This window comes from Clarias gariepinus, chromosome 5, assembly GCF_024256425.1.
Source record: "Clarias gariepinus isolate MV-2021 ecotype Netherlands chromosome 5, CGAR_prim_01v2, whole genome shotgun sequence".
In the NCBI taxonomy this organism is placed as follows: Eukaryota; Metazoa; Chordata; class Actinopteri; order Siluriformes; family Clariidae; genus Clarias; species Clarias gariepinus.
In genome coordinates this window covers 25,458,627-25,472,839 of record NC_071104.1, presented here as the reverse complement: position 1 = coordinate 25,472,839, position 14,213 = coordinate 25,458,627, and the positions used below count along the sequence as shown (strand labels likewise).

The 14,213-nt window shown below is 38.7% G+C and overlaps 1 protein-coding gene across 2 annotated transcripts in view; it reads left to right on the top strand.

Moving 5' to 3' along the window:
• Positions 1 to 14,213, top strand: part of zmp:0000001200 (dedicator of cytokinesis protein 9) — an 84,917-nt gene that overhangs the window by 69,590 nt on the left and 1,114 nt on the right. Inside the window, exons 29-53 of one of the 2 annotated variants that reach the window (XM_053495990.1) lie at positions 105 to 188; positions 344 to 455; positions 821 to 859; positions 1,757 to 1,935; positions 2,062 to 2,178; positions 2,275 to 2,386; positions 2,751 to 2,881; positions 4,206 to 4,323; positions 4,476 to 4,542; positions 5,188 to 5,235; positions 6,308 to 6,438; positions 7,106 to 7,221; positions 7,400 to 7,537; positions 7,694 to 7,876; positions 7,964 to 8,077; positions 8,187 to 8,402; positions 8,500 to 8,557; positions 8,681 to 8,787; positions 9,562 to 9,684; positions 9,783 to 9,896; positions 11,678 to 11,824; positions 11,952 to 12,162; positions 13,069 to 13,259; positions 13,348 to 13,448; positions 13,566 to 13,704. In XM_053495990.1, the coding sequence (XP_053351965.1) occupies positions 105 to 188; positions 344 to 455; positions 821 to 859; positions 1,757 to 1,935; positions 2,062 to 2,178; positions 2,275 to 2,386; positions 2,751 to 2,881; positions 4,206 to 4,323; positions 4,476 to 4,542; positions 5,188 to 5,235; positions 6,308 to 6,438; positions 7,106 to 7,221; positions 7,400 to 7,537; positions 7,694 to 7,876; positions 7,964 to 8,077; positions 8,187 to 8,402; positions 8,500 to 8,557; positions 8,681 to 8,787; positions 9,562 to 9,684; positions 9,783 to 9,896; positions 11,678 to 11,824; positions 11,952 to 12,162; positions 13,069 to 13,259; positions 13,348 to 13,448; positions 13,566 to 13,704 (3,096 nt within the window). The remainder of the gene's footprint in view (positions 1 to 104; positions 189 to 343; positions 456 to 820; positions 860 to 1,756; positions 1,936 to 2,061; positions 2,179 to 2,274; positions 2,387 to 2,750; positions 2,882 to 4,205; positions 4,324 to 4,475; positions 4,543 to 5,187; positions 5,236 to 6,307; positions 6,439 to 7,105; positions 7,222 to 7,399; positions 7,538 to 7,693; positions 7,877 to 7,963; positions 8,078 to 8,186; positions 8,403 to 8,499; positions 8,558 to 8,680; positions 8,788 to 9,561; positions 9,685 to 9,782; positions 9,897 to 11,677; positions 11,825 to 11,951; positions 12,163 to 13,068; positions 13,260 to 13,347; positions 13,449 to 13,565; positions 13,705 to 14,213) is intronic. The other variant, XM_053495992.1, reaches the window with a different exon arrangement.

Below are 14,213 nucleotides of genomic sequence, written 5' to 3'. Positions count from 1 at the left end.
ATTTAGTTTCTATTTATTATTATTTTGATTGTATTATCTATGTTGGTGCCAGTGGAATTATGGAATTAAACTATCTGACGCACATCTGGTACTTGTATCCACAGCGCTGTTTTACTTTCATGGATCGTGGTTTTGTCTTCAAGCAGATCAACAACTATATCAACTGCTTTATGCCTGGAGATGCTAGGGTACCATTTTTCATTCCCATTACTATGTACCATTTCATTACCATTACTTTTATCTTTGCATGACTGACAAACCTTATTCTTGCATCCTGATTTGTTCTTGTTTCATCTATTGTAAGGATAATTTTTAAAAAGTTGGATCATCCCTTTCTCCATAGACCCTGTATGAGTTTAAGTTTGAGTTCCTGAAGGTGGTGTGCAACCATGAGCACTACATCCCTCTTAATCTGCCCATGCCGTTCGGGAAAGGACGGATAATGAGATTTCAAGGTGAGAATTAATTTAAACATGGTTTTGCAAGTACTTATTGTAGTATTATTATCATGGTAATACAATTTTAATGAATGTTAAAGAAAAATCTATTACAATTATTACTGGATAATAAAAACTTGTATCTTGACTGTATAAAAATTCAAGATAAGATATGCCTAGACTTAAACCACCAAAACAAAAAAAAAAATTCCAATTCAGTTTAAGATTCTTTACTTTTTGTTTATTCTTTACAGACAATTGTTACAGATATGTATGCACTCAATATGCTTGTCAAACTGATGCATAAATTTCCTAACGCTTGTTTAGTGTTAAGTGTAAACGAGTGTCTTTTGCTCTCGTGTTCTGTTTGTTTGCCTCATCAGCAGCTCCCTACTACAGTATGGAGTCTCAGTCAGCTCTAGGTAGGTAAGGCATAGTGCCTACCTTCCTGATCATTAAAATTCCTTGATCAATCCTGGGATACATAAATCAGTGTAGCATGATGATTACATTACTGTCCTTTTGAATACAAATTATATGTTTTAGTTTATTGATCAGTTTCACTCTACTTCGTTTAGTAGTAGAAGAGTTGGAGGTAAGTAGAGAGAACATGTTGGTGCTCAGCTTTTTGTCCTCTTAACTACAGTTTCGCAAAACGTGGTGTTAAAGCATGGTGCAAAATATAAAATCATCTATTATTAGTTAAAACTGGTGATTAATTTATTAGCAACTGTGGTGAAAAAATATTATTGGTGGACAGAAGTGGACATTGAATGTAATAAACGTTTACTGTCAGCTCTAGAGTTATTGCACCCTCGGTAAGGTTTTGTAAAAGGGTCATGAAAAATGCTTGTGGTTAAATTATCCAAACTTTTACAGTAAAAAAAACATGAAAGACATCTAACTTAAGATTTTTTTAAGATTAACTTATTCACAACTTATTTAAATATCTGCTTCAGACTGCTGTCTTCTGACTGTTTCTTTCAACTGGGTGCAACCGCATCTTAAACAATACATAGCTGTTGATAAGGTTTCGATTTTTCTTGAAATAATAGAATTTAAATTAGAGTGTAGATTTTTCTCATATTTTTAGTCAAGCTTAAAGCTAATTGACCGCAAACACATTTTTATAATATTTCTTTACACTTCTTTCCCAAGGATAACAATATTTCTGGAGCTGACTGTATGTACATAACAGATGCCTTTGCCTACTCCCACTTAGTTATATCATATAACACATTTTTCATAATGTACTGTTTTTTTTAACACAACTTCCTCCTTTCCCATTCCCTCTCTCTCTCTCTCTCTCTCTCTTTCAGATCTTCAGTTGGACTACTCTCTGACTGATGATTTCTGTAAGAATCACTTCCTGGTTGGACTTTTATTGAGGGAGGTGGGTGCAGGCCTGCAGGAGTTTCGTGATATTCGTCAAATAGCCATCCAGGTGCTGAAGAACCTGATGATTAAACATACCTTTGATGATCGTTACACATCCAAGGTAAGGCTTTGTTTACATGTGTTCTGTTATGTATAACTGTATGCATGTACTTTACATGTATTATTTTTGTTGCATTTGTTCGGATTTACACGTGTGTGTGTGTCGACCGTGTATTGTGTGTTTCAGAGTCAGCAGGCGAGGTTGGCCACTCTGTACCTGCCTCTCTTTGGTCTTCTCCAGGAGAACGTCCAGAGACTCAACATTAAAGATTCCTTGCCTTTGACCAACAGTCTCTCCAACAGCGTAAGACTGACGCCTACTGACTGCAGTCTGCAAATACAGCCATTATTACTCTCTTCTCATATTTACTCAGGTGGAATGGCCTGTTGTGTGTTGCAGACTGTACGTGATGAGCCAGGTCATTCCAGCCCTTTGATGACACCCCCTAAAACAGGGAGTCATATCGAGAGCAGCTTGCATAAGGATGTGTTTGGGGTTATATCGGGAACAGGTGAGAGAAGACAGCTGCTAGACAGTCAATGAGAAACAGTATTTCATTACTGAATAGCACCAAGTTTGGTTATTTTACAAAAGTAGGAATAGGAAGTCATAGCCACTGAATCAACAATGTATATATGAAGATCAAAACAAATCATGAAAAATTTAATCTCTAGTAAAAGAAAACATGAAAATTCATTTAAAGGAATCAAACTAAAATTGGATGAAATGATAAAAGAAATGATGCAAAACTCAAACAATTTTTTTCATTAAGTATTAATAGAGAAAAAAGTATAAAAGAGAAAAGCAAAGCAATATCAATTACTTTACCAGCAATTTAATGAAGGTGGTGGTGGTGTTGTTTTTGTATGATCCAGTCACTCCACATGCATCTTCCACTCCGAACATCTCTGTACGTCACGCTGATTCACGCTGCTCTCTCATCAGCACTGATTCAGGAAGCAGCCTACCAGAACGCAACAATGACAAATCCCACCCTCTTGACAAGGTACAGCCTAATAACATGTTCCCTCACTCACCAAATACATGCTCATTTATTAAAATGCTGCACCATGTATTTAATCATGTAGTAGCCTAATAATTCTAAAACCATAACTAGAAATGTACTTGATTAACATGTATCTTAACTGTATGTCTGTCTTGGCTTGATGGGTTTTCTGTCACCCGGATAATTATGCTTTTGTTATGTTAGACCAATGTGAGGATTAGGAGTTGATGCTTGTCTCGGTCACATTTCTAAACACATTTGCCCACCCGCTGCCTGAATTTTGGAACAAACCAGCATGAAGTGTTGTCTGAGTGTGAGTCATTGGGACTGGTGGGTTTGCTAACCCGGGATCGTGTGGTTGCTTTTTGCCCTTGCTGGCGTCAGGGGGAAAATTTTGTGCGCCGTCACTCCACCAGCATGCTACGCTCCATCTCAGAGAGTGAGGATAAGGTGCTTTCCATAAGGGCCAAACGCCAGACCATGGACTTCTCACTGCTATCAGCTCCCTCATTCAACCATATATCCAGCCACAGCAAAACAAATGCTCAAGTATTACATCACCTTGCTCTGAGTTCTCGCTGTGTTCCACTGACTTGTGTGTGTGCATGTGGATTTAAAGACTCCCTCCCTATCTGATGAGCTCAGCTTTTGTATGACCCAGCTGCGGTGCATTTGTTTGAAGTGTACTTTCTGATTTTCTACTGTCAGTACATACAATATTTACAATAAAGTACCAATAATATTTAAATTATTGTATACTGTATACAAGTGTACAAGTATACTGTACCTTGGCATATGACTCTCTAGCTGATAAATCTCATTACTCGTACATTAGAGACAAACTTAGCAACCCCCTAGTATTGTAGCCGCATGGGCTCCATGTGAACAGTCTATGAGTTTTCCAAGGTTTTAAAGTTTTATTTCTTGCTGGCAGGACTGACTGGTGTGTCGCTGTGCCAGCTGTGTGCTATGGTAGACACATTAGGCCTTCTGCTATAAAACACTACCACTTTACTCATATTTTCTAATCCATGTAACAGCTCTCATGGGTTTACATCTCTGCTTTGTATTAGGTGTCCTCCGTATAGTGTTCTTATTAATGATCTGTTGTAAGTTGATGCTTTAAACTCTGAAGTGTTTGTAAAAAATATTGAGGATGCCGAGTACAAAGCAATCCGGTTTGCGTGTGCGACATTGTGATCTCTGAAAGATTGCGTTTTCTAAACTAGCATGGAAAGTGTTTCCTCTGTTATGGTAAGTAAAGAAAAATGGAGAAAAAAGATGGTACTGATCTGTCTTTCTGCGTGTATGTGTGTATATATAGCAGTGCAATGTGGCTGCAGCTCTGGGTGGATCGCTCCTGCGCTGTGATAAACTAGAGCAGTCTGAAGTGAAGAGCCTGTTAATGTGTTTTCTTCATGTGCTCAAGAGCATGTCTGAAGGTAAGGTAGCACGTGAATATAGAGAAATTTGTGCCAGTAACTGCATGCCTATAACCCAGAAAAACATTTTACTGCAGATACTAATTGAGCTAATTCACATGAATACCTCACTATAACGAATTTGATTATTTTGTAAATTTACTTTTCCTTAGATGCACTGTTTACTTACTGGAATAAAGCTTCACCTGGAGATCTGATGGATTTTTTCACTTTGCTGGAGTAAGTCCTGCCTTATAGTATCCACTGTAGTCTCATCATAATGCACCCTGTCAGCCAACACCTGCAATCAGGAACCCATTTACCTGTAAAATCCCACTATTTTTTTTTTTTTTATCAAACCATTCAGATGTCTCATTATTTAAATGTGCACCGTAATTGTTTGGCTACTTATTGGTTCCATAGTACTTTTTATTCCTAAACTTTTCACTAATTGGTGGACACGTTAGGTCATCTTGCCTCTCAATATTGTGGCCTTAGAGTTGAAATGTTTTGTCTGAATAAAGGTTGAGTAGCAGAGCCTTATAATGTTGTTTTGCCTGCCATCGATACATAGGCGACACATGGATCATTTCCGCCATCTTGCATCGTCGTCTGCATCGTTGTGATCCGTCCTCAATAGCGTGGGTGTGCACTAGCTGGTTCATTTTAATAAATAGTCCTTGTTGGCATCATAGTCGCCGTCCATCGTTCACGCTTTTTTCTCTATCCGAATCTTCTCCTAAATCATTTAGAAACCTTATTAGAAAGCACTAGCACAGTCAGTGGGCAGGTGACACATGTCTTCCTGGAAAGGCTCATGAATGTCATTAGACAAGATGTTTCCCAAAGGCATTCACAAACTGTCTTCTATTGCTCTATCTGCAGACTGTGTCTCCACCAGTTCAGATACATGGGGAAGAGATACATTGCCAGGTAATGCCCTTGTTTGTTATACTTTGACTATACAATACTAGCCAAAGAGATCATTTTCTTTTTTGGACTGTTTTTATCCATAGGTGAATATCTGTTTAACTTTATGAATAAAAGATCATAGAAATACATAAATAAATAAATAAACAAGTCTTATAAACATAAATCTTATGGTTTTCTATTTAATTAGTCAATACTGTACTAGTTTAACACAGGTGTGTTAACAAACTTATGTTAACAGCCAATCTAATGCACAAACACGTACATACTCATATATAAGAGCTTGAAATGTAATCGTCTTTGGATGGTTGAGCGCTGCTAGACCTGGGTTAAGAGTTGTCTCTAACCATGCACAATGTCTGTCTCTTTATTGCTGCACATGCTGCGAGTATAATTCCACTCACACATTCATGCACACATGCGTATAAACATGCGGCTCCTACTTATGCTGGGGTAAGAGCGACCGAGCTTGACTGAATTGTTCTGCATTTGCATGTTCTTGTCTGTCTGCATCTGTGGCATGCTACCTGACATCACCCTCTTTAATGTTCCATTCTTACTCTTCATCTCTTTCTCATGTTATGCATAAAGTAACAAGTGTTGATGCAAGCTGCTGTGTGGTTAGTGCTGCATGCTTAATATTTTTAGAGTTTTACAGCCAGTAACTTCAGCTGTGTTATAACATTAGCAGCACACCTACTGTAGATAACCGCATTTGCTAAAGAAGTTGAAGGCAACATTTTCTCACAAGTTGCTGGGCATGGAAGTAGGGGCATCGTTATGCAGTATTATAGGCTATTATATTTATCCTGCATGGTGACACAGTCAACGAGACATTTTTTCTTTTTACTGATATTGATGAATTGTGCGCAGTATGAGCAGGGACATAAACTACGGGATTAATAGGGTCTGAATTGATTTAACACAGCTCGTCAGTGGTCATCTACACTGGCTGTACTTTATAAAACAACATTAATCATGTGTAGCCCATCACAGTTCTTCACTTTGTGTTTTTCACTGTCTGTCACTACCCCTACTAAATCTGGCTGTGCCGGTCTCATTGTTTCCTCCTTAGGAGCCAGGAAGGGTCTGTAGCACATGAGCGCAAGTCTCAGACTTTACCTGTGTCCCGCAGTAGAGCTGGAATGATGCATGCTCGCTTACAGCAGCTCAGCAGTTTGGATAATTCATACACTTACAACCACAGTGAGTTACACTGACTTCATCATGCTTTCTTTCATTCCTCAACTTCTTCTTTCTTTTATCATCATCATTATAATCAGTGTCACCATGATCACAACACATTACCCTGCATCTCTTGCTCCAGGCCATTTAATTAAAAAAAAAGTGCCTCTGTGAAAACAGCAGAAGTTTCCATAGTCAGCATAATAAACCCAGTCTCTATGTTTTCAGTGTCAGAAAGATTGCAAGTATACTTGGAATTTTTGTAAATCCTGGTAAGAACTGATTAGTTTGATGCAAGCTAATATCAAGTCAGTCTCATGTCCCATGATCCCATGTTTCATAATTACATCACCAGCACATCAGTCATTCCATGATATGAACACTAATTTTGATCTTTAGTAGTACATCGCATCTCAGCATCTCCTTACCATCCTTACCTCATACCTCGTGTTCTTACCCATCTTTCTGTAATAACTGAATTTGAATGTTTATATAATAATTCATGTAGGCTGTTTATAAGAGAGGGGAATGCTAGAGGTGTTAAGACTCTTTATAATACATAAAATCTTTGTGCTGCCTCTCCTTTAACATATCATATCTTTTTCTTTTACATACATGATTCTTGTACTTGCTGTGTAAGTTGTGATAATTTCACGTGTTAAAATAAAATATGTGTGTGTGTGTGTAGCCTACAGTCATTCGGATGCAGATGTGTTAAACCAGTCACTGCTGGAGGCAAATATTGCTACTGAAGTGTGTTTGACCGTACTGGATGTACTAAGCATCTTCATCATGGGATTTAAGGTACAACACTTTTAATAATGTTGCAACTCTCTTATTGTATGATTTTTTGCATAGTTTAATACAAATTTATTAAGTAAAAGAGTACTATATTTTCATTCTGAAATTGAATGACAAGGAAAGTGTGGTGAAGATTTGTTTGTTTTTTATTCATTGCTTCATTTCTCATTTTCCTCCTCAGACGCAGCTGAGTTTAGATCATGGGCACAACCCCCTGATGAAAAAAGTGTTTGCAGTCCATCTGTGTTTCCTGCAAATCAATCAGTCAGAAACAGCACTCAAACAAGTCTTCACTTTCCTGCGCACTTTTATCTACAAAGTAAGCTTGACCTCACCTCAGGCCACTCAGTGTGTAGACTCAATGTCTAAGGTTGTAGCATGAAGATTTCATTAACATGGCTGTATATAGTTCTGTAAAATACATCTGTTTATAACTCGTATTCAGTTTTTTTTTTTTTTCTTTTGTACCCTGCAGTTTCCTTGTACATTTTTTGAGGGCCGTGCGGATATGTGTGCATCCTTCTGTTATGAGATCCTAAAGTGCTGTAACTCCAAACTCAGCTCCATCCGCTCTGATGCTGCCCACCTGCTTTACTTTCTCATGAAGAGTAATTTTGATTACACAGGCAGGAAGTCCTTTGTTCGCACTCATCTGCAGGTCACAAACATACAGAGCAAAAAAACATAGACTTCTATTGATTTTAGAAAGGTGTGCTGAAGTAACGTAGTGCTTATTTCCCCTCAGGTGGTGATTGCTGTCAGTCAACTGATCGCTGATGTTATTGGAATTGGTGGGATGAGGTTTCAGCAGTCTCTATCCATCATAAACAACTGTGCAAACAGTGACAAGACCATTAAAGTGAGTGATCTATCGAGCTAATGCTTACATGAACAAATACATGAGCAGTCCTATTAAGGATTGATTTTTATAATAAGAGAGATTTGCTAGACTCGGTGCTCTCTTGTAGAACACGGCATTTCCATCGGATGTGAAAGACTTGACGAAGCGAATACGTACGGTTCTGATGGCCACAGCTCAGATGAAGGAGCATGAGCGAGATCCAGAGATGCTGGTAGACCTGCAGTACAGTCTGGCCAAGTCGTACGCCAGCACTCCTGAACTGCGCAAAACCTGGCTGGACAGCATGGCTCGCATCCACGTCAAGAACGGAGACCTGTCTGAGGTATGAACACACACCTTCAAATTTAGACTAACCCATATCCTGTCTTTACCTATACATACAGTCAGTCATCTTTTGTTTTTGTGTAACTTTCATTCAGGCTGCCATGTGTTATGTGCATGTAGCAGCGCTGGTAGCTGAATACCTTAAAAGAAAAGGTGAGCTCCCCACAGCCACACACTGTAGACTCTATCAATAGTGATCCACTGTAGTTCATTATCAGTAATACAAAAGTAATACTGTTTTATTTATGATGTGTCATCATTTCTGTCTTTATGTAGGCATGTTTAAACAAGGCTGCTCTGCATTTCGAGTGGTCACACCCAACATTGACGAGGAAGCGTCTATGATGGAGGATGTGGGCATGCAGGACGTGCACTTTAATGAGGTCTGAACCTGTCAGTCACAGGACTGTATCTACACCCTCCAAGAGATTGTGGCAGCATTAACCATTCAAGCGTTGTCACATTGCTCACACATTAGGAACAGCACTAAATCGCTTTTATAATGTCCTCATCTACATTAGTCACACTGATAAGAAAGTTACATAAAAGTACTGTACGATACACTAATGTATCTGTACATACTTATCTCTAAATCTTATCAGCAATAGCTGATTTTATATTACAGTTCTTTATATTACATTGTGGTTTTATCTTAAATCGGTCTTAGAAAATCATTTGGGGAATCAGCTGGACTCATATTATTTGCATGTGACATGGCTAACAAAAAGGTTGTGCAAAAGCATAAAATGCATCTTGCAAGGAAGCAAAGGGATCGTGAGAATAACTGAAATTGGGCTTAAAACACGTTATTAGAACCTGGAAGGATGGTGGCGAACCACCAACCTTATGGAAAAAACTCATAAATGACTCTTATCTGAGATCACTTAAATATTTGGTGAACTTGCATCATAAATTAATTCGCAATAGAAAGCACAATGATGTTTAATAATAGACAGATGAGCGTTTTTCCATACATACACACACCGTACAATAAAAACTTACAGAATTGGGACTAAACATCTGTGTGACCATAAGAAAACCACTTGTTAGCGAGATTAATTGGGCTTTGGTTTGCTAATAAGCATAAAGATTGTACTTTGGACAATAAAGGTGATGTGGCCTAATGAATTTGTTTGGGTTTGATGTGGATGTTTTAGGATGTCCTAATGGAGCTGTTAGAGGAGTGTGCTGATGGACTCTGGAAAGCAGAACGATATGAGCTTATCTCTGATATCTACAAACTCATCATACCTATTTATGAGAAACGCAGAGACTTTGAGGTACAATAACAAATATGTGACACCTAGGGATATATAAATATATATGTATATATTGTTATGCAATTTGTGAACATGTTCACCTGCTTTGGATGTTACAGAAACTGGCACATCTATATGAAACGCTTCATCGTGCATACAGTAAAGTCACAGAGGTGATGCATACAGGAAAGAGGCTCCTGGGAACCTACTTCAGAGTGGCCTTCTTTGGGCAGGTAAGGAACTCTCAAGATCGCACCAAGAAAGACAAATAGCCATTAATTAAGATCAGTTAGGTTGCAAATAATTGGCTCCCCTAAATATTACATATTCATTTATGGGAAGTGGTGGCAGCTCAGTGGTTAAGACTTTGGACTACTAATCGGTAGGTCACAAGTTCACCTTCCAGCACTGCCAAGCAGCCGCTGCTCAGTAGTATAAATGAGATAAACTTCAGTTGCTCTGGATAAGGGTGTTTGCCAAATGCTGTAAATGTAATTAAACACATTTATACTGTATGTAAAAATGTATAAAATTGAGTTCTAACTCTGATGAAAAACATGGGGAAGCATTGCAGAATATTACAGTTTGGCAGCATGTAATAACCAGTAAAACAAAAGATAGCAAGAATGTAATTAACTCGTCATTTCTCTCCATCCAGCATTTGCACATTACTTTAACTCTGATTATAACACTGTAATCTTTTTCTGCTTCTGTCCTTAAAGGCAGCGGTAAGTTCTTGTACACATTGGCTGGTTTGAGTTTGCTGTGTTACACTACCATATTACCAGTCTCTAATTATGCTTTCTTGCTTTGAGAAGAAGACAGATTACTTCATTTCATTATCAAGTTTTATGCACTTGTACGAGGGGCGTTCAAGTCATACCATCATGGTAGACATGGTGTCTTCTCAGTACAATGGAGCCGTGATCAGACTGCCTGCTTCACATATGTAATGTTGGCCTTCCAGGAATGGCACTGAGTGAGACCAGGACTGTACAGGGGATGTAGCAATAACCCCTAGCCGAGTTCCTGTAATGTGCAAGTTGTTTGGTGGCCAGTATGTGGTCGTGCATTGTCCTGAAAATACAAAACGACTGGTGACGAAACCAGGCCATTTTTTTTTCCTGAGAGCATTATTCACATTTTATAAAACCATAGTAGTACTCTCTGTTTATGCTGACACCATAGGATAGGAAATACCCCTAAATGATGCCACATTTGTCCAATTAAAAAAAAAAATGCTCATAACGTTCCCTGCAGATACAATTGCACAGATTTTTTTGGGAGGTGGTGAGTTCCTCACAGGTGACAATGCAATCAAGACAAAAATTCTTTCTTGCCTACTGTGTCAAAACAAGTCCTGGTTTGACCGGAATGCCCGTCTTACAAGTCTGAGCATCGCTCTTTGAAGAAATATGAGCATTTCGCCATAAAGTACTCTCATTGTCTTTAGAGGGATATGTCCTTGATCTCATGGCTTCTTATTGTTCTAAAGCGCCTGCATGTTTGCAGCCATTAGCTGCTAATCTACTGTGACTGTGTAACGTGTATTTGTGTGTAGTGCTTTCGTTTGGAAATACAATAGGATAATTAATCCTTAGAGTCTGGTATTGATTGCAGCCTTTCTAAAATAATAGTAATGTGCTTTAGTCATATCACTGCTTTCATTCATTTTATTGCTCTATGACTGGGTTTGCTCAGATAACAGATTGGGAGATACAAAACGTGTATTCTTGTGTTTAAAAAAACAACAACACTGCAGCTCTTCATGCAGGTGCTGAGGTTTCTGGCTTGTCTTGGTGGCTGCATTTATGTGCTTTTCTGCCTGTCTTGATGTCTGTGCATAACATCAATTAACCATTTCCTAATTATTGCACAGTCTAACTTGAACACTCATGTTATCCGACATGTTTTCTGTTGTTGTGTATAAAAAAAATAACCTGAGTGTATTCTTTTCAACTCAGTACTACAGACTTGGCTGCTTTGTTTCATGGGGTTTTGTGATCTCTCCCAGGGATTCTTTGAGGATGAAGATGGTAAAGAATACATCTACAAAGAGCCCAAATTTACCCCGTTGTCCGAGATTTCTCAGCGACTCCTTAAACTCTACTCTGAGAAATTTGGAGCGGAGAACGTCAAGATGATTCAGGACTCGGGAAAGGTGAGTGCATCTTTCTGATCGAAATGGAAAGCAATGCGATGAATTCATAAATTCTCTAGTGTGTATACATATACAGTGAGTTTCTGGTTAGTGTGATGTTTTAGCATGATTTTTGTTTCTGGAGCAGATTAATCCTAAAGACCTGGATTCCAAGTATGCATATATCCAGGTGACTCATGTCACTCCCTTCCTGGAGGAGAAGGAGCTGGTGGAAAAGAAGACTGAATTTGAGAGAAGCCACAACATTCGCCGCTTTGTATTTGAAATGCCCTTCACTGTCTCGGGCAAGAAGCAGGGTGGCATTGAGGAGCAGTGCAAGCGCAGGACTATACTTACCAGTATGTAGCTTTATGATCTTACTTGAGATTCATTCTGCATCTTTAACAATATTTTATTTGCAACATTGTAGATTTCTACCAAAGGTTTAATAGAAGATTGTGAGAGAATGTATAATGGCATCCACAAGTACTTTACCGTGTCGGAATAAAAGCATAAGGCAATTGAAGGAACAGTCAACTTTTATTAATTGGAAATGCTGAAATTATGAGCTAGTTCAAGTGTTTAAATAATGTAAAAGTGGTAGCATATTAAGTACACCTATCTAGGTGGGAGATGGTGCCACCTTAGACCTTTTGAACAGCATGACATCAGCTGGGCATGAGTTTTACACGATGATAGATGCATTGTGCATACGTTGGCGTCATAACTGTAGGCCAATAAAGAAAAGACAGCTTACTATCCTGTTCCTGGCACCACTGGATGTCAGTAGTTTATTGCTGTGTTAGAAATGTTCTTCTGAACATAAGTAGCCACAATGGATGCACAATTGTTCGCTACACCATGCTGCTCAGAACTCTTTAAGTGGACTGTTCAGATGTTCCTCACACTATATCACACTGTTACTACTAACTTTAGGGATGTTTGTGTTTGGGAAAGTTCTAAAGTGCATTATGGAATCCTATTGTAAGTTATTTCTGTGAGTAGAATGTAAACACAGGATATTGAGGCAGGCAGAAGTGACTAATAAGAGAGATTAGATTTTGAATGGGTCAGCTAAACAGCTAGACTTTATCATTATATGATCCATCAGTCGCAAAAGTCCAACCTTTATCTGTATATCCTGATAAACAAGAGTGTTTACCCCACAGCAAAAGAGCCGTGACTTACCCAAGGAAATAATATGTATAGATATTAAATTCCACACTTCATAGATGATATAAGCTAAGACAGTCTCTTTCCCACAGCCACACACTGTTTCCCATACGTTAAGAAGCGGATAGCGGTGATGTATCAGCACCACACAGACCTAAACCCCATCGAGGTGGCTATTGATGAAATGAGTAAAAAAGTAGCTGAGCTGCGTCAGCTTTGTGCCTCAAATGAAGTGGATATGATTAGACTACAGCTCAAACTACAGGGCAGCATCAGCGTACAGGTACATAATCCGACCACTTGTGAAAATGATGTTAAATAATAAGCGCATTAACCTGCAGTAGTGTTTAAACCTGCTGTCCCTGCACTAGGTGAATGCCGGCCCACTGGCCTATGCGAGAGCTTTCCTCGATGATACTACATCTAAGAAATACCCAGACAACAAAGTCAAACAGCTCAAAGAGGTGTTCAGGTAGGTGCTTATACACTCTGTACAGGGTGTGACATTCAATACTGGGAAAAAAATCCGGAAAAGATTAACTTTCATTGTGTGTTGGCTGTCATGGTTTTTGTGTTGCGGCATATGTAGGCAATTTGTGGAGGCATGTGGTCACGGGCTGGGCATTAATGAGAGACTCATTAAAGAGGACCAGCAGGAGTATCATGATGAAATGAAGGCTAACTACAGAGACCTCACCAGGGAACTCTCTGCAATTATGCACGAGACGGTAAGAGATATAAAACACATGCACCACACACAGACACTTGTGCTGTGTCAGGTGGTTTTACCCAGTCTGTTAATCCTGCAGATTAGCTACACGTTTTATGTATGTGTGCATGCCTGCCTGCATGTATGTATGTATGTACACTACTGTTCAAAAGTTGACCTCTGTGTCTTAAAATAACAACTAACTGTTGTTTTTGTTGTTGTTACGTAAGTACCTAATTCCATATGTGTTATTTTTTTGTTTTGAAATCCCGAGTATTGTTGTAGAATGTAGAAAATAAATCACTAAACAAAAACAAAGAAATTTGCAAGTGACCCCAAACTTTTGAACGGTAGTGTATGTGTGTATATACAGTATGTTTGTTTATATATATTTGTTTATATATGTTTATATACACACACTCACGCACCTTTGACACGGAAACCAGAGATGTGACTGTATCAAACATTACTTTCTCTCTCTTTCTCCTCCGCTTACCTGACCAGATTGGATGGTAACACATAACATGA